We start from the raw sequence: 26,692 nt of genomic DNA on the forward strand, positions 1-26,692 counted from the left end.
ATCTGTCTGGTCAGTTATGGTCTCTATTCCACTGATGTATATGCCTATCCTTTTGTCAATACTTTTTGTCTTGATTACTATACTTCATAGTTAGTCTTGAAATCACATATACAAAGACCTCCAACTTGGTTCTTCCTCAAGTTTGCTTTGGATACTCCAGCCATTTATGTTTCCATATATATACTGTAGAATAAACATAATCAATTTCTGCCAAAAAATGCCTGCTGAAATTTTGCTTGTTACTTACTGTGTTGATGCATGTATTAATTTTGGAGCGAATGGACATCTTAACAAAATTGAGTCTGCCACTTCGCAAGCATGACATCTTGCTCCATTTATTTAGGTCTTCTTTAACCTTTCAGTAATATAGTTCTTAGTAGACAAATGTTACACACATTTCATTAAATTGACCTACTGCTAACCAAACATGCTTCACAGTTTCTTAGCATATCTTGCATGTGGGTGGTAGTGGGAGTAGTCCTGGGCCTTAAAATAGGATGTAAGTGTATGTAAGGCAGAAATAGTCCAATTTTAACATTCTGTTTCCATACAACTATCCCAATGTTATTTTATTACAACTATTCCCCAATGATGATATAAAAGTAACCCAGGAACCTAATTTATCATTTCTTTTGCAAATACTTTCAAAAAGAATACTGAAATAAAAATGTACTTCACAAAGAAAATTTAGCCAATTAAAAAAGGCAGTATAATAAAATGAAATAATATCTACTACTTAGGTTATCTTTTCTTTAGTTATCATGTCTTCATGGAGTCTATAAATTTTCAAACAAATGTAAGTTGAATATGTCTGCTATAAAAGCTATGTATTATAAGATTAAAATACTCGTCAGTGAAATTTAAATCTGAAAGAAAAAGTAAATTTAAAATATGCATTTGTATATAAACAATTTAAAAATATCTTTCTTTCCATTTCAATAGATACAGACAATAATGAAGACAAGTCCACTGTTTTACAGAAAAACAAAATTAGTGAATTAAAAGTAGTGGTAATCAATCATGTAATGAGTTAATTCACTCTTCCTTCAGTGATACCTCATAAATCAATTAGATTTGTGTTTGTCTGCATTTTATAAACCTGATAAAAGGATTTAACCAAATAGAGAATTAGTTTTTCACATAACAAAAAATTCCAAAGTAGTCTACGGCTTTTACAGTGATTGTACAGTGTCAGCAATATCTAAGACATCTATTTTTGTGTTCTGCAATCCTTGGAAGGTGATTTTTACCCTCATAAATGCCATCTCCTAGTAATAAGATGGCACCTCCACCATATACCGATGTAGTAAATTCACTTGTTATAGGAAATACAATGGCTTTTCCAGAAAACACTTTGTAGAAACTTCTGCTTATAGCTCATGACCAGAAATGCATCACACCATCTCTCCTAGCTTCAAGGGAGTCTAAAAAGGTAGGTAGTTTAGCTGTACACACTGCCAATCTAAACTGTTTGGGGCTCTTTTAATAAGGAAAAAGAGGAGTGGAGATACTGGATAGCCACAAGGATGCCTGCCAAAATATTATTTTAGATTATAAACCTAGCTAAAATAAAATATACTAAAAGTTATCTTCAATTGAAAATACCAGCTTGCAGAGAAAGTCAATTATCATATGGTTTCACTTATTTGTGGAACATAAGGAAGAGCATGGAGGACATCAGGAGAAGGAAGGGAAAAATGAGGGGGCGGGGAATTGGAGGGAGAGATGAACCATGAGAGACTATGGACTCTGAGAAACAAACGGTTTTAGAGGGGAGGGGGGAGGGGGGATTGGTTAGCCTGGTGATGGGTATTAAGGAGGGCACGTACTGCATGGAGCACTGGGTGTTATACAAAAACAATGGATCGTGGATCACCACATCAAAAACCAGTGATGTAGAGCAAGATGGCGGAGGAGTAGGAGACCTGGATTTCGTCTCCTCTCAGGAATTCAGCTGGATAGGGATCAAACCATTCTGAACACCTACAAACTCAACAGGAGATCAAAGAAAAGAAGAGCAACAACTCTCTGAACAGAAAAGCGACCACCTTTTGGAAGGTAGGATGTGCGGAGAAGTGAATCCGAGGCGATATTCGGGAGGATAGACGGCGGGGGAGGGGCCTCCGACGGCCGCTTCTGGCAAGTGATAGAGCCACGGAGCACAAAATCGGAACTTTTAAAAGTCTGCTCCGCTGAGGGACGTCACTCTGGTGGCGAAGTGGGGGGTGGAACCCTCGCGGGACAGTGTGGTCTCAGGACCCTCGGGGTCACAGAAAGACCGGGGGTGCCTGAGTGCGGCAGAGCTCCCAGGTATCGGAGCAGGGAAGCCAGCTGCAGAGACGGAGCCCAGGCGCGGGCTCTCAGCTCGGGGTTGCTATAAACCGTGATCCGCGGCACAGTCGGGCCACAGCTCCTCCAGCAGGGACCCAACAAGCGGCAGATCCGGGGAGACTCACCTTCTTCCCCCGGGAGGAGAGGTGCGGGAGTGCACCGCGGGGATCTGCTGGGTTTGGAGACTCCACCCGGGGTCGGGTGCCAGATAGAAAGGCGCGGTCACAGGCCGGGTGAGCACGGAGTGCGGCCGGAGACCGGGGAGACGGGAGTGACTGACTGCTTTTCTCTGGGGGCTCGCTGAGGAGCGGGACCCCGAGTTCTCGGCTCCGCCGGGGCAGAGACTGGGAGGCTGCCATTTTCACTCTCCGCCTCCAAAGCTGTACGGAAAGCTTGCAGGGAACAAAAGCTCCGGAGAGCAAACCCGAGCAGATTACTTAGCCCGGACCGGCAAGGGCGGGGCAATTTTGCCTCCGGCAAAGACATTTGGGAACCACGGCAACAGGCCCCTCCCCCAGAAGATCAGCGAGAACAGCCAGCCAAGACCAAGTTTACCGATCAATGAGAACGGCAGAACTCCAGCGCTAGGGGAACACTGCACATAGAATTCATGGCTTTTTTACCATGATTCTTTAGTCTTTCAAAGTTAATTATTTTTTTTAACTGTCTTTTTTTCTTTTTTCCTTTTTTCTTTTTTTTTGAATTTTTCTTTTTCCCTTTTTCAACCAACATCTTATCAATCCCTTTTTTAAAAAAAAAAATTTTATTTTTCATTTTTAAAGTCATATTCTATCCCTTCATAGTAGTTACCCGTATTTTTGGCATATATATATAAGTTGTTCTCTCTTTAAAATCTTGAGATAGTTTCTTCTAACAGATCAAAATATACTCTAAATCTCTAGTGTATGGTTTTTTTCTACTCCCCTGCCTGATCACATTCTCTCCCTTTTTTCTTTCTTTTTTTTTTTTTTTAATCCTCTTCTTTCTTTTTTCAAACAACTTATCAAATCCTTTTTTAAAATTTTTTATAATTTCCATCTTTACAGTCATATTCCATCCCTTCATCATATCAACCCTTATTTTTGTACATATATAAGTTTTTCTTTCTTTAAAATTTTGGGAGGGACTTTCTTTTAACAGACCAAAATACACCCAAAATCTAGTGTGTGGCACTGATCTATAATCCAGCCTGATCATATTTGATCACATTCTGTTTTTGTTTTGTTTTGTTTTGTTCTGCTTTTGTTTGTTTTTATCTTTATCTTTTTCTTTTTTCTTTTTTTCTTTCCTTTTCTTTTTTCTCTCTTTCCCTTTCTTTTCCCACTGCTTCAGGTCTTTTCTGATTTGTTTAGAGTATATTTTCTGGGGACGTTGTTACCCTGCTAGCATTTTGTTCTCTCATTAATCTATTCTCCTCTGCACAAAATGACAAGACGGAAAAAATCACCTCAACAAAAAGAACAAGAGGTAGTACCGACTGCCAGGGACCTACTCAATACGGACATTAGTACGATGTCAGATCTAGAGTTCAGAATCATCACTTTAAAGATACTAGCTGGGCTTGAAAAAAACATGGAAGTTATTAGAGAAACCCTTTCTGGAGATGTAAAAGAACTAAAATCGAACCAAGTCGAAATCAAAAAGGCTATTAATGAGGTGCAATCAAATATGGGGGCACTAACTGCTAGGATAAATGATGCAGAAGAAAGAATCAGTGAGATAGAAGACCAAATGATGGAAAATAAAGAAGCTGAGAAAAAGAGAGATAAACAACTACTGGATCACGAGGGCAGAATTCGAGAAATAAACGATACCATAAGACGAAACAACATTAGAATAATTGGGATCCCAGAAGAAGAAGAAAGAGAGAGAGGTGCAGAAGGTATAATGGAGCAAATTATAGCAGAGAACTTCCCTAATTTGGGGAAGGAAACAGGCATCAAAATCCAGGAAGCACAGAGAACCCCTCTCAAAATCAATAAAAATAGGTCAACACCCCGACATCTAATAGTAAAACTTACGAGTCTCAGAGACAAAGAGAAAATCCTGAAAGCAGCTCGGGAGAAGAGATATGTAACCTACAATGGTAGAAACATTAGATTGGCAACAGACTTATCCACAGAGACCTGGCAGGCCAGAAAGGACTGGCAGGACATATTCAGAGCACTAAATGAGAAAAATATGCAGCCAAGAATACTATATCCAGCTAGGCTGTCATTGAAAATTGAAGGAGAGATAAAAAGCTTCCAGGACAAACAAAAACTAAAGGAATTTGCAAACACGAAACCAGCCCTACAACAAATATTGAAAGGGGTCCTCTAAGCAAAGAGAGAGCCTAAAAGCAACATAGACCAGAAAGGAACACAAACAATATACAGTAACAGTCACTTTACAGGCAATACAATGGCACTGAACTCCTATCTTTCAATAGTTACCCTGAATGTAAATGGGCTAAATGCCCCAATCAAAAGACACAGGCTATCAGATTGGATTAAAAAACAAGACCCATCGATATGCTGTCTGCAAGAGACTCATTTTAGACCCAAAGACACCCCCAGATTGAAAGTGAGGGGGTGGAAAACCATTTACCATGCTAATGGACACCAAAAGAAAGCTGGGGTGGCAATCCTTATATCAGACAAATTAGATTTTAAACCAAAGACTGTAATAAGAGATGAGGAAGGACACTATATCCTAGTTAAAGGGTCTATCCAACAAGAAGATCTAACAATTGTAAATATCTATGCCCCTAACATGGGAGCAGCCAATTATATAAGGCAATTAATAACAAAAGCAAAGAAACACATCGACAACAATACAATAATAGTGGGGGACTTTAACACCCCCCTCACTGAAATGGACAGATCGTCTAAGCAAAAGATCAACAAGGAAATAAAGACTTTAAATGACACACTGGACCAAATGGACTTCACAGACATATTCAGAACATTCCATCCCAAAGCAACAGAATACACATTCTTCTCTAGTGCCCATGGAACATTCTCCAGAATAGATCACATCCTAGGTCATAAATCAGGTCTCAACCGGTACCAGAAGATTGGGATCATCCCCTGCCTATTTTCAGACCACAATGCTTTGAAACTAGAACTCAATCACAAGAGGAAAGTCAGAAAGAACTCAAATACATGGAGGCTAAAGAGCATCCTACTGAAGAATGAATGGGTCAACCAGGAAATTAAAGAAGAATTAAAAAAATTCATGGAAACCAATGAAAATGAAAACACAACTATTCAAAATCTTTGGGATACAGCAAAGGCAGTCCTAAGAGGAAAGTATATAGCAATACAAGCCTTTCTCAAGAAACAAGAAAGGTCTCAAGTACACAACCTAACCCTACACCTAAAGGAGCTGGAGAAAGAACAGCAAATAAAGCCTAAACCCAGCAGGAGAAGAGAAATAATAAAGATCAGAGCAGAAATCAATGAAATAGAAACCAAAAGAACAGTAGAACAGATCAACGAAACTAGGAGCTGGTTCTTTGAAAGAATTAACAAGATTGATAAGCCCCTGGCCAGACTTATCAAAAAGAAAAGAGAAATGACCCAAATCAACAAAATCATGAATGAAAGAGGAGAAATCACAACCAACACCAAGGAAATACAAACAATTATAAGAACATATTATGAGCAACTCTATGCCAACAAATTAGATAACCTGGAAGTAATGGATGCATTCCTAGAGATGTATCAACTACCAAAACTGAACCAGGAAGAAATAGAACACCTGAACAGACCTATAACCACTAAGGAAATAGAAGCAGTCATCAAAAATCTCCCAAAACACAAAAGCCCAGGGCCAGGCGGCTTCCCAGGGGAATTCTACCAAACATTTCAAGAAGAATTAATACCTATCCTTCTGAAACTGTTCCAAAAAATAGAAATGGAAGGAAAACTTCCAAACTCATTTTATGAGGCCAGCATTACCTTGATCCCAAAACCAGACAAAGACCCCATCAAAAAGGAGAATTACAGACCAATATCCCTGATGAACATGGATGCAAAAATTCTCACCAAAATACTAGCCAATAGGATCCAACAGTACATTAAAAGGATTATTCACCACGACCAAGTCGGATTTATCCCTGGGCTGCAAGGTTGGTTCAACATCCGCAAATCAATCAACGTGATACAATACATTAACAAAAGAAAAAACAAGAATCACATGATCCTCTCAATAGATGCAGAAAAAGCATTTGACAAAGTACAGCATCCTTTCTTGATCAAAACTCTTCAGAGTATAGGGATAGAGGGTACATACCTCAATATCATAAAAGCCATCTATGAAAAACCTACAGCGAATATCATTCTCAATGGGGAAAAACTGAGAGCTTTCCCCCTAAGGTCAGGAACGCGGCAGGGATGTCCACTATCACCACTGCTATTCAACATAGTATTGGAAGTCCTAGCCACAGCAATCAGACAACAAAAAGAAATCAAAGGCATCCAAATTGGCAAAGAAGAAGTCAAACTCTCACTCTTTGCAGATGATATGATACTTTATGTGGAAAATCCCAAAGACTCCACCCCAAAACTGCTAGAACTCATACAGGAATTCAGTCAAGTGGCAGGATATAAAATCAATGCACAGAAGTCAGTGGCATTCCTATATACCAACAACAAGTCAGAAGAAAGAGAAATTAAGGAGTCGATCCCATTTACAATTGCACCCAAAACCATAAGATACCTAGGAATAAATCTAACCAAAGAGGCAAAGGATCTGTACTCAGAAAACTATAAAATACTCATGAAAGAAATTGAGGAAGACACAAAGAAATGGAAAAACGTTCCATGCTCATGGATTGGAAGAACAAATATTGTGAAGATGTCAATCCTACCTAGAGCAATCTACACATTCAATGCAATCCCCATCAAAATACCATCCACTTTCTTCAAAGAAATGGAACAAATAATCCTAAAATTTGTATGGAACCAGAAAAGACCCCGCATAGCCAGAGGAATGTTGAAAAAGAAAAGCAAAGCTGGCGGCATCACAATTCCAGACTTCCAGCTCTACTACAAAGCTGTCATCATCAAGACAGTATGGTACTGGCACAAAAACAGGCATATAGATCAATGGAACAGAATAGAGAGCCCAGAAATGGACCCTCAACTCTATGGTCAACTAATCTTCGACAAAGCAGGAAAGAATGTCCAATGGAAAAAAGACAGTCTCTTCAACAAATGGTGTTGGGAAAATTGGACAGCCACATGCAGAAGAATGAAACTGGACCATTTCCTTACACCACACACAAAAATAGACTCCAAATGGTTGAAAGACCTCAATGTGAGACAGGAGTCCATCAAAATCCTAAAGGAGAACACAGGCAGCAACCTCTTCGACCTCAGCCGCAGCAACTTCTTCCTAGAAACATCGCCAAAGGCAAGGGAAGCAAGGGCAAAAATGAACTATTGGGACTTCATCAAGATAAAAAGCTTTTGCAAAGCAAAGGAAACAGTCAACAAAACCAAAAGACAACTGACAGAATGGGAGAAGATATTTGCAAATGACATATCAGATAAAGGGCTAGTATCCAAAATCTATAAAGAACTCATCAAACTCAACACCAAAAGAACAAAGAATCCAATCAAGAAATGGGCAGAAGACATGAACAGACATTTCTCCAAAAAGACATCCAAATGGCCAACAGACACATGAAAAAGTGTTCAATATCGCTCGGCATCAGGGAAATCCAAATCAAAACCTCAATGAGATAGCACCTCACACCAGTCAGAATGGCTAAAATTAACAAGTCAGGAAATGACAGATGTTGGCGGGGATGCGGAGAAAGGGGAACCCTCCTACACTGTTGGTGGGAATGCAAGCTGGTGCAGCCACTCTGGAAAACAGTATGGAGGTTCCTCAAAAAGTTGAAAATAGAGCTACCATATGATCCAGCAATTGCACTACTGGGTATTTACCCCAAAGATACAAAAGTAGGGACCCGAAAGGCTACGTGCACCCCGATGTTTATAGGAGCAATGTCCACAATAGCCAAACTGTGGAAAGAGCCAAGATGTCCATCAACAGATGAATGGATAAAGAAGATGTGGTATATATATACAATGGAATATTATGCAGCCATCAAAAGGAATAAGATCTTGCCATTTGCAACGACGTGGATGGAACTGGAGGGTATTATGCTGAGCGAAATAAGTCAAACAGAGAAAGACATGTATCATATGACCTCACTGATATGAGGAATTCTTAATCTCAGGAAACAAACTGAGGGTTGCTGGAGTGGGGGATGGGGTGGGAGGGATGGGGTGACTGGGTGATGGACACTGGGGAGGGTATGTGTTCTGGTAAGCGCTGTGAATTGTGCAGGACTGTTGAATCTCAGATCTGTACCTCTGAAACAAATAATGCAATATATGTTAAGAAAGAAAAAAAGAAGAAGAAGAATGTAGCAGGAGGGGAAGAATGAAGGGGGGGAAATCGGAGGGGGAGAAGAACCATGAGAGACGATGGACTCTGAAAAACAAACTGAGGGTTCTAGAGGGGAGGGGGTTGGGAGGATGGGTTAGCCTGGTGATGGGTATTGAGGAGGGCACGTTCTGCATGGAGCACTGGGTGTTATGCACAAACAATGAATCATGGAACACTATATCTAAAACTAATGATGTAATGTATGGGGATTAACATAACAATAAAAAAATTAAAAAAAAAAAAAAAAAAACCAGTGATGTATTGTATGGTGACTAACATAACATAATAAAATTAAAAAAAGGGCGCCTGGGTGGCTCAGTTGGTTAAGCGACTGCCTTCGGCTCAGGTCATGATCCTGGAGTCCCGGGATCGAGTCCCGCATCGGGCTCCCTGCTCAGCAGGGAGTCTGCTTCTCCCTCTCCCGCTCCCCCCTCTTGTGCTCTCTCTCTCTCTCAAATAAATAAATAAAATCTTTAAAAAAAAAAAATAAATAAATAAATAAATAAATAAAATTAAAAAAACAAAAAAACAACAACAACAACAAAAAGAAAATACCAGCCTTAAAAGTCATTAAAACACTGATTTACAGAATATACTTGGAGAGAAAATCTTTTAAAACTATCACTTTGTTATGTACAAAATATATTTGAAAAGGCAGCAAGAAAAAGAGCTTGCACTTCTAAAGATTAATATTTTTAGGATAGGTGGGATGGAGGCTAGGATATCTTTGTAAAAATGTAGGACTAAAGAAGATAGAAGACTTGCTTTAGGAACAGACTCCTACAACAGTAAATATCATTCCTATTAAATAACAACAAAAATGAAATAATGAGTAAGCGTTTAATCAAGCACTTAAAAATGTGCCAGGTACCATTCTAAACTTTCATACCATTTAAGCGACATCACAACCCTAGGAGGTAGACACCATTATTATCTCCTAGGAGAAAACTAAGAGGCACAAAATCACACAGCTACCAAGTTGTAGCATCAGAATTTGCACTCAGGGAGTATCTCTCCAGAGCCCATGCACTTAGTCACTATACAATGTTTCTCTGCTGAATTCCTCTCATTGGACCCAAAAGATATGATGATGTAAGGAAACCAATGTATGTTTGTAAACTTGGCAAATCAATATTCTTAGGATGACCATAAAAATGGATTTTACATCTTCTGTTCTTTACATGGACCCCAACATGTCATGCCAACTTCAATTTACAAATTTAATCTTCCAAAGATTAGAAAGACATTATACAGCAGAATTTAGAGAGCTGTGCCTTATTTCTAGTAAAATCTAGGAAATGTTCATTTCTTAGGGATTCCTGAAAAAAATTTAAAAACTTCTTATTCAATACAAAGTAGAACTGTTATAAAGCATATCTTTAATCTCTATGTTCTATTAGAAATGTGTGTTAATTATCTTCCTATAACATGAAAATATTGCTGTGTTAAGGTATACTCTATCACAAAGGAAAAGTAAACTACAGGGTAGACTTCGTTACAGATACTCAAATAAATGTGTTTTTAATGTGAAAGCAAAAATTCTAATATCATGTCATCCTAAAATAGTACAAATAAATGACTAAAACAATTTAGCTACAATTATGAAATGCTGCAGTTATACACTTGAGGGAAAATTCATAGTCCAAAATTAATGCAAGTACACATCATTTTATATTTATTTCATAAAAGTGTCTTTTTTTTTTTTAAGTAGGCTCTGTGCCCAACATGAGTCTTGAACTCACAACCCTAAGATCAAGAGTCATATGCTATACTGACTGAGCCAGACAGGCACCCCTATAAGTGTCACCTTAACAGACAGTATAATTGGTTGTTAAACCCACTCATAGAACAAGACAGGTAACAACAAATGTTGGCGAGGATGTGGAGAAAGGGGAACCTTCTTACACTGCTGGTGGGAATGCAAACTGGTACAGCCACTCTGGAAAACAATATGGAGGTTCCTCAGGATGTTAAAAATAGAGCTACCCTATGACCCAGCAATTGCATTACTGGGTATTTACCCCAAAGATAAAGGTGTAGTGAAAAGAAGGAGCACATGCACCCCAATGTTCATAGCAGCAAGGTCCACAATAGCCAAACTGTGGAAAGAGCTGGGATGCTCTTCAACAGACAAATGGATAAAAAAGATGTGGTCCATATATACAATGGAATATTACTCAGCCATCAGAAAGGATGAATACCTACCATTTACATCGACATGGGTGGAACTGGAGAGTATTATGCCAAGTGAAGTAAGTCAGTCAGAGAAACACAATTATCATATGGTTTCACTCAGATGTGGGACATAAGGGATAGTGCAGAGCACAATAGGGTGGGGGGGGATACTGAATGGGAAGAAATCAGAGAGGGAGACAAACCATATGAGACTTTTGACTCTGGAAAACAGACTGAGGGTTGTGAAAAGGGAGGTGGGTGGGGGGATGGAGTAACTGGGTGATGGGCATTAAAGAGGGCATGTGATATGATGAGCATTGGGTATTATACTAAACTAAAGAATCATTGAACATTATAAAAAAAAAGAATCATTGAAACATTATATCAAACACTAATGACATACTCTACCTTGGCTAATTGAGCACTGGGTGTTATATGCAAATAATGAATCATGGAACACTACATCAAAAACTAATGATGTACTGTATTGTGACTAACATAACATAATAAAATAAATAAATAAATAAATAAATTTAAATAAAAAAATAAAATGAAACATCTATATAGTTTTTTGATGAAGATTTCTTAGTTGTTGGAAAATTTTCTTTTTTCCATTGCTGTGATAACTCTAAAAATGAAGAATAAAGATAATTCTAATATATTTATTTTCTAGTTTTATTAATAATTGACCTCAATTTTTATCTTGGCAAATAGAGAAAGATACCTTCTGTGTATGATTTCTTTTTAAGATTTTTTTTATTTTTGAGAGAGAGAGAGACCACGCACAGAGGGATAGGAAGAAGCAGACTCCCCACTGAGCGGAGAGCCCATGTGGGGCTCCATCCCAGGACCCTGGGATCATGACCAACGGACACCTAACCAACTGAGCAGACACCTAACCAACTGAGCCACCCAGGCGACCCCGTGTGTGATTCCTAATGTGCTTTTGTTTTAAAAAACTAAAAAGTACTTGTAGCATAAATATTTAAGATTTCACAATCTTGTTTTTGACAGGAATGAGTAATGATGTCACCATTTTCCATAAATGATGGTTTTCATATCAAAGTAAGGTCACTGGAATGGGAAATTAAGGTTTTAACTGCCTCAGACGGATGGAGGTTTTTCTATCCTGGCTCAAGTGTACATACACTCTTACCCAAGCACTCCATTATACCTCATTATACAAATGAAGTCCACTTCATTGAGTCTATTTATTTCTCTACAGAGAAAAGCTTCTTAAGTGATGAAACTATCATTCTAAATATCACCTATATCAGAAAATAGATGTCAATTATGTATACCTGGAGAGACATAATTCATATCAAAAACAAGATAATATAATCAACACTGATTTAGTGTTTGAAGCTTTATATGCAATTTTATTTCATCTCTAACAACTCTCTGAAATAACTTTTGTGTATAAATGGGTAATATAAATCTATGATTTAATAAGAAGCCTAACATAGAAGATGAAAGGCTCAGATTTAAGACCATGTCCAAAGCCCTTTCTCTAGAATTTAATATATATTTGCTGATACTGTGATAAAAGCTAAACATAGCAAATTAACTAGTATAATATCCTACCTTAATCTCTTGTATATATATCTTTTTCACTTAACATTGGTAGTAGTATTTCACGATATCATTTATTATTTATTTCAATGAAAGTTTTATTTTTTCCTAACAATAATATATATTAACAATTCAAAATTTTTAAAATTGATCAGAAAAAGAATCTAACATCTTGGCCCCTCAATTAATCCTCATTAAAATTATGGTGCATTTTCTTCATGTGTTTTCCAAATATATTTTCATAATGCAGGTGAGATTATACTTTATATATAATTTCTACATAAATTCACTTTATTATATAATAATATGTAATATACTATGTAATGTAAGCATTAATATATATTATATATTATATTAAACAATAGTATATAATATACTATGTAATGTAAGCACTAACACATCTATATCTTAACTGGACCACAGCTGGCACATTTGGATAAGTAAATTTATTTTTGCTACTGCAAATACTGCTTCCATGTAAATATTTATGAAATAGTCACTCCATTCTCATATTTAACATTATTATCTTAAAACAAATTCCCAGAATTAGAATTACTTTTATTACTTAAAAGTCTGAAGAATTTTAAGGCTTTTACTAAATTATTTTTCAGACGTGCTAATTAAAACTTGATATCCACCAGCAAATATTTTCACTTCCTTTTTTTTTTTTTTTAATGGAACTGGAGGGGATTATGCTAAGTGAAGTAAGTCAAGCAGAGAAAGACAATTATCATATGGTTTCTCTCATATGTGGAACATAAGGAATAGTGCGGAGGACCACAGGGGAAGGGAGGGAAAACAGAATGGGAAGAGATCAGAGAGGGAGACAAACCATAAAAGACTCTGGACCCCAGGAAACAAACTGCGGGTTACAGAAGGGAGAGGAATGGGGGGATGGGGTAACTGGGTGATGAGTATTGAGGAGGGCATGTGTTGTGATGAGCACCGGGTGTTATACAAAACTAATGAATAGTTGAATACTACATTAAAAACTAATGATGTACTATATGTTGGCTAACTGAATATAATAAAAAAATAAAAATAAAAATAAATTTCACTTTCTTGCCTGTTAATTTGAAGGAGAATATCTGGGAATGGTTAGGGTTATCTCATTATCTCACTGATTTAATTTACATCTCTTACTAGTAAGACTATTTCCTTAATGTATTGTTTTGTGAATGGCTTGTCTGTATCTTTGCTGATTATCTATTGGTATTCTTACTGGTTTTCCTATTGATTTTTATGTACTCTATATACAGAAAGATGTTAATCTTTATAGTTACATATGTTGAGACTTGTTTCTCAGTTTACTCTTCGTCTTTTATTTTTCTTTTGTTTTCAAAATCAGATAAATTAGACTTTAAAAGTTGTTAACCTAGATTCATTCTGGTTCTTAAGTATACTCTTTCTCAGAGGACAGCTAGGTAGTTACTTTGCTCTTAGAAAGTTAGATTAAGAAGAACTATATGGCTTGAAATTAAGTAGGGAAAACAAAGGGAGAATGTTTAGCTCTCTTACTGATTTTAGTAATGTAACAAATTTTTATTCTCTCCCAGTAGAAAGAGTTATTTGAAGATGTGTATTCATTTGTTTTGAATTTCACTGGCTACATGACTGACCTCCTACATTCATAATAGAATAACAATCATTTGACACTTATCATATTAACAATACTTTTATATTTTTTTAAGATTTTTTTTTATTTGTCAAAGAGAAAGAGAGCAAGCACAATCAGGGGTACAGGCAGGCAGAAGGAGAAGCAGACTCCCCTCTGAGCAGGGAGCCTGTTTCTCGGGACTCAATCATGACCTGAGCCGAAGGCAGCCGTTTAACCGACTGAGCCACCCAGGCGTCCCAACAATACTTTTAAAAGACTTAACCAGAAACACTGCAATTTGTTAAGATAGCAAAGGAAGGCAACATTCCAACATTCCATTCATCAGAAGGTAAATTTAAAAATTACCATGGAAATTTCAAACTTTAGGTATAAAATATTTTTTAAAAATATTGTTTGCAGTTGTCCTCTTTCCAACACAAGCCTCCCACTTTCAAGTTTTTCCATGTCTCTAGAAAATCAGTGAGTATACTGGCCTCAAAGCACACCTGAAAGATTTTTCAAATTTTAAATGTTCTAAGCTATTGCATCAAATACCAGCTCTAATTTATTCAGAATATTTCTGATCCTGAGTCTTTGATGACTGTAGAGCCGCCATACCAAATCCAGAATGCCTGTGCTCACTTGAAAAAGAAATAAATGTGTATTAAAACACCATTATTTTTTCTCTTTTTTTTCAAGTTTATATTTAAATTCAGGTTAGGTAACATATAGTGTAATATTGGTTTCAGGTGTAGAATTTAGTGATTCAGCACTTCCACACAACACCTGGTGCTCATCACAACAAGTGCACGCCTTAATCCCCATCACCTATTTAACCCATTCCCCCAACCCACCTCCCATCCAGTAACCATCAGTTTGTTCTCTATAGCTTTGTTTCTTAAATTCACATATGAGTGAAATCATATGGTATTTGTCTTTCTCTGACTTATTTTGCTTAGTATAATACTTTCTAACTCCATCCATGTCATTGCAAACGGCAAGATTTCATTTTTCTGATTGCTGAGTAATATTCCATTGTATATAGATACCACATCTTCTTTATCCATTCATGAGTCAATGGACATTTGGGTTCTCTCCATAGTTTGGCTATTGTTGATAGTGCTGCTATAAACATCGAGGTGCATATACCCCTTTGAATCAGTATTTTTGTATCCTTTGGGTAAATACCTAGTAGTGTAATTGCTGGATCATAGGGTACTTCTATTTTTAATTTTTTGAGGAACCTCCATACTGTTTTGCAGAGTGGCTGCACCAGCTTGCATTCCTACCAAGAATGAATGAGGGTTCCCCTTTCTCTGCATCCTTGTTTCTTGTGTTGTTGATTTTAGCCATTCTGACTGGTGTGAGGTGATATTTCACTGTAGTTTTGACTTGTATTTTCCTGGTGATGGGTTTTGAGCATCTTTTTGTGTGTCTGTCGGCCATCTATACGTCTTCTTTAGAAAAATGTCTATTCATGTCTTCTGCTCATCTTTTGTGTTGATTTTTATAAGTTCTTTATATATTTTGGATACTAATCCTTTACCAGATAGGCAATTTGCAAATATCTTCTCCCAATCCATAGGTTGCCTTTTGTTGATTGTTTCCTTTGCTGTGCAGAAACTTCTCATTTTGATGAAATCTCAATACTTTATTTTTGCTTTTGTTTTCCTTGTCTCAGGAGACATATCTAGAAAGAAGTTGCTATGGCCAATGTCAAAGAGGTTAATTGCCTGTGTTCTTCTCTAGGATTTTTATGGTTTCATGTCTCATATTTAGGCCTTTAATCAAATAGTATTGTTTTATTTTTTTTTTTTTAAGATTTTATTTATTCATTTGAGACACAGAGATACAGAGAGAGAGAGAGAGAGAGAGCATGAGCAGTGGGAGAGGCAGAGGGAGAGGAAGAAGCAGACTCCCCGCTGAGTCAGGAGCCTGATGTGGGACTCGATCCCAGGACCCTGGGATCATGACCTGAGCCGAAGGCAGACGCTTAACCATCTGAGCCACCCAGGCGCCCCCTAAATAGTATTGTTTTAAAAATTTGGTTTCCAATTATCCATTGCTAATACATGGCAATATAATTAATTAACTGACTGACTGAAAGAAAAAGAGTATTTTGAGTTGCTATCCTATCACTGCAAACTTAATTGTTTTAGGAGTATCTTTTGTACATTCTAGTGGGTTTTGTTGTTTGTAGATTCTTTGGGATTTCCTATGTAGCCAATTCTGACTGGTGTGAGGTGATATTTCACTGTAGTTTTGATTTGTATTTTCTGCAAATAGGTCTGGTCTGCAAATAGGACCAGCTTTTTTTCTTCATTCTAATCTGTAGGTCCCTTCTTCCCTTTTTTTGCCTTACTGCACTGGTTAAGTCTTCCAGTACTAACCTGAGCAAAACTGTTAAAACTGTTAAAAGCAGACATCCTCAACCTTGTTCCCCAAAGCAGACAGTCACCATTAAGTATGACATTTGCTGAAGGCTTTCATAAATGCCCTTTCTCAGGGTGAAAAAGTCCGCTTTATTCCTAGTTTGCTGAAATGTTTTTTTTTTTTTTAAGATTTTATTTATTTATTTGACAGAGAGAGACACAGCGAGAGAGGGAACACAAGCGGGGGGGAGTGGGAGAGGGAGAAGCTAGTTTCCTGCATAGCAGGGAGCCCAATGTGGGGCTCGATCCCAGGACCCTGGGATCATGACCTGAGCCAAAGGCAAATGCTTAACAACTGAGCCACCCAGGCGCCCCTTTGGTGATTTTTTGATTCAAGGATTTGTTTTATTCAGGTAGATTCTCACTTACATATTATAGTATTCTTTTATTACCCATTTTAATGTCAGTGGAATCTACAGTGAATCTCTTTCTTTAGTCCCAGTATATTGGTAATTACTATTTTCTCCCATTTTCCTTGTCAGTCTTAGTAGATGTTCATCAATTTTATTGATATTTTTAAAAACTGGCTTTGGGTTTCATTTTTTTCTCTTGTTTTTCTATTTTTAATCTCATTAATTTCTGCTCTATTTTTTCCTGCATTCTGCTTACTTGGGTTTATCTTCTTTTTTTTAGATTCTTGAAGTAGGAGCTGAAATTATTGATTTGACATCATGTTTTTTTTTTCTATTATATGCACTTAATGTTATAAATGTCCCTCTCAGCACTGCTTTAAATGCATCCCACACATTTTTTTTTAAAGATTTTATTTATTTATTTATTTGAGAGCACAAGAATGAGAGAGAGAGAACATGGGAGGGGGGAAGGTCAGAGGGAGAAGCAGACTCCCTGCTGAGCAGGGAGCCCGATGCGGGACTCGATCCTGGGACTCCAGAATCAAGACCTGAGCCGAAGGCAGTCGCTTAACCAACTGAGCCACCCAGGCGCCCCTGCATCCCATACATTTTAATATATTATGTTTTGATTTACATTCAACATATTTTTTATTTCTTGAGACTTCCTCTTTGATCCATGGATTATTTAATAGTGTGTTAATTTTTTTAATTTTTTATTGTTTTGTTAATCATCATACATTACATCATTAGTTTTAGATGTAGTGTTCCATGATTCATTGTTTGTGTATAACACCCAGTGCTCCATGCAGAATGTGCCCTCTTTAATACCCATCACCAGGCTAACCCATCCTCCCACCCCCCTCCCCTCTAGAACCCTCAGTTTGTTTTTCAGAGTCCATCATCTCTCATGGTTCTCTCCCCCAATTTCCCCCCTTCATTCTTCCCCTCCTGCTTTCTTCCTTTTTTTTTTAACATATATTGTATTATTTGTTTCAGAGGTACAGATCTGTGATTCAACAGTCTTGCACAATTCACAGTGTGTTAATAAGAGCCATAAGAGACTCTTAATGACAGAGAACAAACTGAGAGTTAAGGGAGGGAGGTGGGTGGGAGATGGGCTAGATGGGTGATGGGTATTAAAGAGGGCACTTGTGGTGATGAGCACTAGGTGTTGTATGTAAGTGATGAGTTCTACTCCAGAAACCAATATTGCACTGTATGTTAGCTGAGTAAAATTTAAAGAAATTTTTTTAAAAACATGAAAAAAAGAGTGTACTTATGATAAGCACTGAGTAATGTATAGAATTGTTGCATCACTATCTTATACACCTGAAAATAATCTAACACTGTATATTAATTTGGAATTTAAAAATATATAAAAATTTTAATATACATATATATACTTTAAATACACAAACACAACAGTGCATATAAGGATTTTTTCTTTTGCTTTAATTTTCAGAAGTTTAACAATTTGTGCACGGATTTCTTTAGGTTTATCCTGTTTGGAGTTCACTCAGCTTCTTGAGTCTGTAGACTTATGTCTTTCGCCAATTGGGGAATTTTTTTTAAAGATTTTATTTATTTATTTATTTGAGAGAGAGAGAAAGAGTGAGAAACAGCATGAGAGGGGAGAGGATCAGAGGGAGAAGCAGGCTCCCCACTGAGCCGGGAGCCCAATGTGGGACTCAATCCCAGGACTCTGGGATCATGACCTGAGCTGAAGGCAGTCGCTCAACGAACTGAGCCACCCAGGTGCCCCCAAATTTGGGAATTTTAAGCCATTATTTCTTCAAAATTTTTTTAGGTCCACATTCTGTCCTTTCCATCTAGTACTCTAATGCCTAAATGTTAGATCTTTTGTTATTGTCCCACAGGTCTCTGAGGCTAAGCTTACTTTTCCATTTAGTTTCGCTCCATTATTCAGATTGGATAATTTCTATTGATCCATCTTTAAGTTCACTAATTCCTTCCTCTGTTCTTTCCATTCTGCTATTGAGCCTACCCAGTAATTTTTAAATTTTGGTTACTGTATATTTTCTAAAATTTTCATTTGATTATTTATGTTTTCTACTTCTATTGCTGCAGTTTCCTATGTTTTCATTTGTTTCAAGAGTGTCTCTAATTGCTTGGTGGAAGAATTTTACAAAAACAGCTTTAAGATCCTTGCTGATGATTCCCACATCTGCGTCATTTCAAAGTTGGCATCTATTGATTATCTTATCTTATTAGAGTTGAGATTTTCCTGATTTTTCATATGTGAAGTAAATTTGGTCTGTACACTGGACATTTTAAGTATTATCCTATGACATTCTGATTCCTGTTTAAATCTTCTATTTTAGCAGGTGGTCAATCTGCTTAAGTTCAGAAGGCAATCCTAGGCTTACTTTTCTGGGCTGTGACTTAAATGTCAATTTAGTATATAAAGTCTTTCCAGTGCTCTTATGGTTTCCCCCCATTAGTGTGTTACCTAGATAGCAGAACTCCACTTCACTTATACTCAGCATGGATTTGGGTGGGGAGAAGCACTGCCTCATTTCAGCAGGGCAAGGATGAAAAACGGTACTGTTCACATCGTGTACTAGAGAGAGGGGCACTGTCTCATTAATGGGGAGAGGGTGAGAGTCAGTCCTGCCTACGGGCTCAGCTGCAGAGGGACCCACTTATTATTACAAGGGAAGTGGAAATCAAGAGTTCTAACCACAGGCTCCTCTGTGGAGGGATGCTTCTTCCTTACTTCAGAGCACAGGAGGAAGTCAGAGTTTTGCCCACAGAACTCTGCAAAATAAGGGCATAACCTTGTTAACACTGGGTAGTTGTGAAATCCAGAGTCCCACCCACAGGCTCTGCTGGGGAAGGTGCCACTTTGCAAGTGCTGGTGAAGTTGCAGTCAGAATCCTCCTGCAGGGACCCACTGAAGAGAGGCACTGTCTCATTACTGTAGTGGGGAGGGATAGAAGTCAGAGTTTGGTCTAAGGCTCCACTGGAGAGGGACACCTTGTTACTGCAGGTGTGGGGAAGAGTGGGTGTGTAAGATGGGAGTTCTGGTCACCAATTCCACTATTGTAATGCCTGTTTGGGAGGGTACAAGGGAGTGCAGCTTTTATTGCAATGTTCTCTAGTGAACATAAAGGATAGGTTAAAAGGTTTCTGTCTTGATCCTTTTGTAGTTCATAAGCATTATGATACAGTGTTCACACCGTTGTATGACATGTACCTCACTCAAACCTTGTTACAACCTCTGCACATTACCTGTCCGATGTGAAGGAAAAAGAAGGTTTCTGTCTTGCTGAGCCATCCTTTGGCTAAAAAGAAAAGGCTTTCTTTGGTGCTTTTTGTGTGCACCCATTAGTATTTCCAGGTGGTGGGCTTCTCTAGAGAGAAGCCCAGGCCAAAGTATATGGGAGGCAAGAAAAAACAACAATCAGGGAACTCACTCAATCCTTGAGTTCAAATGTCCCTAGTCACTCCACCTTCTTTTCCTTTACTTTCAGAGTTTTCTGGTAGATGATTTATGGGTTTTGTCCAGGATTTTGTTGTAATTAGTAAGAGGAGTATAACAGAATGTGCTTATTCCATCTTGATGAAATAACAGAACCCAAACCTTGTCACTTACTTCAGCCAGATTTTTTTGTGTCCTATCTCCCTCTACTCTCTAAGTTTCCAGAGGATATGGATTGGGTTTTTATTAATCTTTTTATTAATTGTGGACTTAGCGAAACATGTCATATATGGCATAACCTATAAGCTTAGTAGCTATAAGAAACTGTTGATAAAACTTCTTGGCCTTTACCCACCTTTAGGTTCACAATGAAACTCTTAAGTTTGTTCATTCATTCAGGAAACACCTGTTTTATGAAAGCTTCTAGGGCTACAGCAGTGAGTAAGACAGCTAAAACCCCTGATGTTATGGAACTGAAGGCATACAAATAATGTGTTCTCTTCAGGTTGAACAACACTTAGTGTACCACATTTCGGTTAATATTAGGAACAAAGTTGCAAATATTCAGAAATCTAAAAATTTGTAATTGGCGTATGTAAGATAAATTTTTTTCACTTTTCTAATGGAACTTTAAAGATCTAGTAAGCTAGTTATCAATACTTACCACATAGAGTTGTTTCCACAGACTGGCCCATTCTTGTAGAGTTGCTGTAACCTCAGTCACAATAGAATCTTCAAGTGGAACCACAGTTTCATACTGCCTAGAACCAGAGCCACAACAAAGAGCCACATTATCTTTGATAAAATACCAGAATGCTATCTACTGACCTTTTCAATGTGTGTAACTCAAATTTTAAATTCATGCAAATACAAAGGAGAGATACATCCAACTGACTCAAGATTCTTTTGCCATAATATAGTACAATAGTGTAAATGACCTAAATTAATGAAAAAACACCTGAGTTTTGCTATGTAAGTCCTCAATTTTACTTTTAGAAATACTGTCTTTAAGAAAGACTTTTTTAAAGACCGTTTTTGAGCCTTTTTTTCTTTAAAGAAAGACCATATATTATGCCCATGTCCTGCTCAAATTAATTTTTTAAATTATTTGTGTCCTTTAACATTAACTAGTAATACAAATTAGCTTATGCTCTTGGTATAAAAGACCTGATGGAAATGGAGGGAAAGGGACCCAGACACTGGTTTTTGAAACATTTTATAAACTATCCCTTATACTGGTATTGTGCTTTCTTAGAAAATTGTGTTAGTAGTAGAATTCTGGGTCTGGTAGAGGAATTCTGATCCTGGTAAGGATCAGAAAGGTACTGGGATTCCCTCAGTTTACCTCATAAGTAGCATCCACTATGGTGCCATTCCCTGTGCTAAATTGCCAAGGATTTATCAGTGAACAAAAGTGGACAGGGTCCCTATCTTCAGAGAGCTCTTGCTCTGGATAGAGAATCAACAGACAAATAATCACAACATACAGATATGAACAGTGATGAATCTAAGAAGGAAATTAAAGTGTAAAATCAGTGATTTTAGCTGGGGGACATGATTTTGAAAGAAAAGGATCAGTGAAATCTTCTCTAAAGAAGTGTTAAGGCCCAAAAGATGAAAAAAGTTCATGACAGGAAAAGTATGTAGGGAGGAAGAGAAACAGGTATGGTGCCACCTGCAGAGGAAACAGTATACAAGAAGCCACTGAAATGGGAAACAATTTCACATAAACAAGAACTTTAAAAAGGCTGGTAATGCTGAGGCCAGCTCTCACCAGGCCTTTTCAAATGATACTAAACATTCCAGATCTTAACTCAAGTAAATGAATGAAAAGTTATTGAAAATTTGTTCAAAGTATGGGCATGATTTTATAATATTTTTACAATGTCTATGCCAATTGTGAGGGATAATGAAATGTTCTCTGGACTTAAAATTTTATATACTGATATGCTAAAGTGATTGGAACCCATAATTATTTGTTAGCCACAATCAACCACTTGGGAAGAGCAAAAGAAAGTGTATTTCACAAAATAAGCATTATGTATTATGTCTTTACATAGGAAGATAGCTGACAAACCACCACTGTATTCAAAGATGACTCAGGGCATTAACACTGACTGTCAATGAACATATGTTACTTGATGGTGTTTTATGACTTTATCGTTTTATTTTGTGTGCTTTATTTCAGCAAATGAAAAGAATCTTCTTGGACTGATGTCAGAGCACTATCCATATTCATCAAATTTATAAGCTGATTAAAATAAAAGCTTTCGGGGCACCTGGGTGGCTCAGTTAGTTAAGTGACTGCCTTCGGCTCAGGTCATGATCCTGGAGTTCCAGGATCAAGCCCCGCATCGGGTTCCCTGCTCAGCAGGGAGTCTGCTTCTCCCTCCGACCCTCCCCCCTCTCATGTGCTCTCTCTCTCTCATTCTCTCTCTCAAATAAATAAATAAAAACTTTTAAAAAAATAAAATAAAATAAAAGCTTTCATCAAGGGCTTGTTAAGAATAAAATGTGATACATTTTTTTCCTTGTGCCAAGAACATCCAAGGTAGTAATTCCTAGACTGAACTTTACCAATTACTTCAAATACTACTATAATAGTTTTGAAATGAATGGTTTAATTAAAAAAAAAAAGTCATAATTGAACTTCTCAGACGGAGAGTAAGCCAATGGCAAATGCCAGATCTGAAAAAGAGGAAGTCTTAATGATCTACCAGACAAAACTGAATTGAATGAAAAGACATCGTTTATTTCCTAAAACTACTGGATAACTAGTATAAACATTAATTTCTGAAATTATTTTTATATACAATGTATTAAGAGTGCCATAAAGATAATTAGGAGATTAATAGAAACAATCAGGGAGGTCACAACCTGAATAACAAAACTTAAATGTGAAGCACAAATAGGTCCTGTGTGACATCAACTATAAGTTCTAGTGCAGCTCTGAAGGAAAAGGTTCACTATTAACTGATGATCAGATAAAGCTTCATGAAGGAAGTGATGTTCCTAAAGAAAGGTTAGGTTAGAAAGGCAAGGAGGTGGAGAGAGGGCCCTGTTGGCTCTAATAAGCTATGAAAAAAGGTACAGAGAAAATAATGAGCGAAACATATTAAAGAGAATTCATGCCGGGGACACGTGGGAAACTGAAAAGATAGAAAGGTGTTGTCAGGGCAAGGCTAAGAGATTTAAATTCGACCCTATGGAAACAGATGGGAGATGTTTTAAGAGTGTTGTGTTTTAGTAAGATTAACAGAGAAATGGGGCAGGAGAAGCAAGATGGTGGAGGAGTAGGAGAGCTGGATTTCGTCTGGTCCCAGGAATTCAGCTAGATAGGGATCAAACCATTCTGAAAGCCTATGAACTCAACAGGAGATCGAAGAAAAGAATGACACTAAATTCATATCTTTCAATAGTTATCCTGAATGTAAATGGGCTCAATGCCCCAATCAAAAGACACAGGCTATCAGATTGGATAAAAAACAAGACCCATCGATATGCTGTCTGCAAGAGACTCATTTTAGACCCAAAGACACCCCCAGATTAAAAGTGAGGGGGTGGAAAACCATTTAACATGCTAATGGACACCAAAAGAAAGCTAGGGTGGCAATCCTTATATCAGACAAATTAGATTTTAAACCAAAGACTGTAATAAGAGATGAGGAAGGACACTACATCTTACTTAAAGAGTCTATCCAACAAGAAGATCTAACAATTGTAAATATCTATGCCCCTAACACGGGAGCTGCCAATTATATAAGCCCATTAATAACAAAAGCAAAGAAACACATCGACAACAATACAATAATAGTGGGGGACTTTAACACCCCCCTCACTGAAATGGACAGATCATCTAAGCAAAACATCAACAAGGAAATAAAGACTTTAAATGACACACTGGACCAAATGGACTTCACAGATATATTCAGAACATTCCATCCCAAAGCAACAGAATACACATTCTTCTCTAGTGCCCATGGAACATTCTCCAGAATACATCATATCCTAGGTCACAAATCAGGTCTCAACCAGTACCAAAACAATGGGATCATTCCCTGCATGTTTTCAGACCACAATGCTTTGAAACTAGAACTCAATCACACGAGGAAAGTCGGAAAGAACTCAAATACACGGAGGCTAAAGAGCATTCAACTAAAGAATGAATGGGTCAACCAGGAAATTAAAGAAGATTTAAAAAAATTCATGGAAACAAATGAAAATGAAAACACAACTATTCAACATCTTTGGGATGCAGCAAAGTCAACCTAAGAGGAAAGCATATAGCAATACAAGCCTTTCTCAAGAAACAAGAAAGGTGTCAAATACACAACCTAACCCTACACCTAAAGGAGCTGGAGAAAGATCAGCAAATAAAGCCTAAACCCAGCAGGAGAAGAAAAATAATAAAGATCAGAGCAGAAATCAATGAAATAGAAACCAAAAGAACAGTAGAACAGATCAACGAAACTAGGAGCTCATTCTTTGAAAGAATTAGTAAGATTGATAAAGCCCTGGCCAGACTTATCAAAAAGAACAGAGAAAGGACCCAAATAAATAAAATCATGAATGAAAGAGGAGAGATCATAACCAACACCAAAGAAATACAAACAATTATAAGAACATATTATGAGCAACTATATGCGAGCATATTAGACAATCTGGAAGAAATGGATGCATTCCTAGAGATGTATCAACTACCAAAACTGAACCAGGAAGAAATAGAAAACCTGAACAGACCCATAACCAGCAAGGAAATTGAAGCAGTAATCAAAAATCTCCCAACAAACAAAAGCCCAGGGCCAGATGGCTTCCCAGGGGAATTCTACCAAACATTTAAAGAAGAATTAATACCTATTCTTCTGAAACTGTTCCAAAAAATAGAAATGGAAGGAAAACTTCCAAACTCGTTTTATGAGGCCACCATTACCTTGATCCCAAAACCAGACAAAGACCTCATCAAAAAGGAGAATTACAGACCAATATCCCTGATGGACATGGATGCAAAAATTCTGACCAAAATACTAGCCAATAGGATCCAACAGTACATTAAAAGGATTATTCACCACGACCAAGTGGGATATATCCCTGGGATGCAAGGTTGGTTCAACACCCGCAAATCAATCAATGTGATACAATACATTAATAAAAGAAAGAACAAGAACCATAGGATCCTCTCAATAGATGCAGAAAAAGGTATTTGACAAAGTACAGCATCCTTTCTTGATCAAAACTCTTCAGAGTATAGGGATAGAGGATACACATCTCAATATCATAAAAGCCATCTATGAAAGACCCACAGCGAATATCATTCTCAATGGGGAAAAACTGAGAGCTTTCCCCCTGAGGTCAGGAACGTGGCAGGGATGTCCACTATCACCACTGCTATTCAACATAGTCCTAGAAGTCCTAGCCTCAGCAATCAGACAACAAAAAGAAATAAAAGGCATCCAAATCGGCAAAGAAGAAGTCAAACTCTCACTCTTTGCAGATGACATGACACTTTATGTGGAAAACCCAAAAGACTCCACCCCAAAACCGCTAGAACTCATACAGGAATTCAGTAAAGTGACAGGATATAAAATCAATGCACAGAAATCAGTGGCATTCCTATACACCAACAACAAGACAGAAGAAAGAGAAATTAAGGAGTCGATCCCATTTACAATGGCACCCAAAACTATAAGATACCTAGGAATAAATCCAACCAAAGAGGCAAAGAATCTGTACTCAGAAAACTATAAAATACTCATGAAAGAAATTGAGGCAGGCACAAAGAAATGGAAAAACGTTCCATGCTTATGGTTTGGAAGAACAAATATTGTGAAGATGTCAATGCTACCTAGAGCAATCTACACATTCAATGCAATCCCCATCAAAATACCATCCATTTTTTTCAAAGAAATGGAGCAAATAATCCTAAAATTTGTATGGAACCAGAAAAGACCCCGCATAGCCACAGGAATGTTGAAAAAGAAAAGCAAAGCTGGTGGCATCACAATTCCGGACTTCAAGCTCTATTACAAAGCTGTCATCATCAAGACAGTATGGTATTGGCACAAAAACAGACACATCGATCAACGGAACACAATAGAGAGCCCAGAAATGGACCCTCAACTCTATGGTCAACTAATCTTCGACAAAGCAGGAAAGAATGTCCAATGGAAAAAAGTCTCTTCAACAAATGGTGTTGGGAAAATTGGACAGCCACATGCAGGAGAATGAAACTGGACCATTTCCTTACACCACACACAAAAATAGATTCAAAATGGTTGAAAGACCTAAATGTGAGACAGGAGTCCATCAAAATCCTAAAGGAGTACACAGGCAGCAACCTCTTCGA

The 26,692-nt window shown here is 37.5% G+C and overlaps 1 protein-coding gene and 1 non-coding gene across 6 annotated transcripts in view; one reads left to right on the forward strand and one right to left on the reverse strand.

The window, feature by feature from the left end:
• Positions 1-26,692, reverse strand: part of DOCK3 (dedicator of cytokinesis 3) — a 589,066-nt gene that overhangs the window by 325,858 nt on the left and 236,516 nt on the right. For all 5 annotated transcript variants that reach the window (XM_078077688.1, XM_078077697.1, XM_078077693.1 and 2 more), the window contains exon 5: positions 21,014-21,110. In XM_078077688.1, coding sequence (XP_077933814.1) covers positions 21,014-21,110 — 97 coding nt within the window. The remainder of the gene's footprint in view (positions 1-21,013; positions 21,111-26,692) is intronic.
• On the forward strand, positions 20,066-20,169 carry LOC118537038 (small nucleolar RNA U13). Its single transcript, XR_004917930.1, has one exon. It is a non-coding gene; the product is annotated as a small nucleolar RNA U13 (small nucleolar RNA).

The sequence above is a fragment of the Halichoerus grypus genome, chromosome 1, assembly GCF_964656455.1.
Source record: "Halichoerus grypus chromosome 1, mHalGry1.hap1.1, whole genome shotgun sequence".
Classification (NCBI taxonomy): Eukaryota; Metazoa; Chordata; class Mammalia; order Carnivora; family Phocidae; genus Halichoerus; species Halichoerus grypus.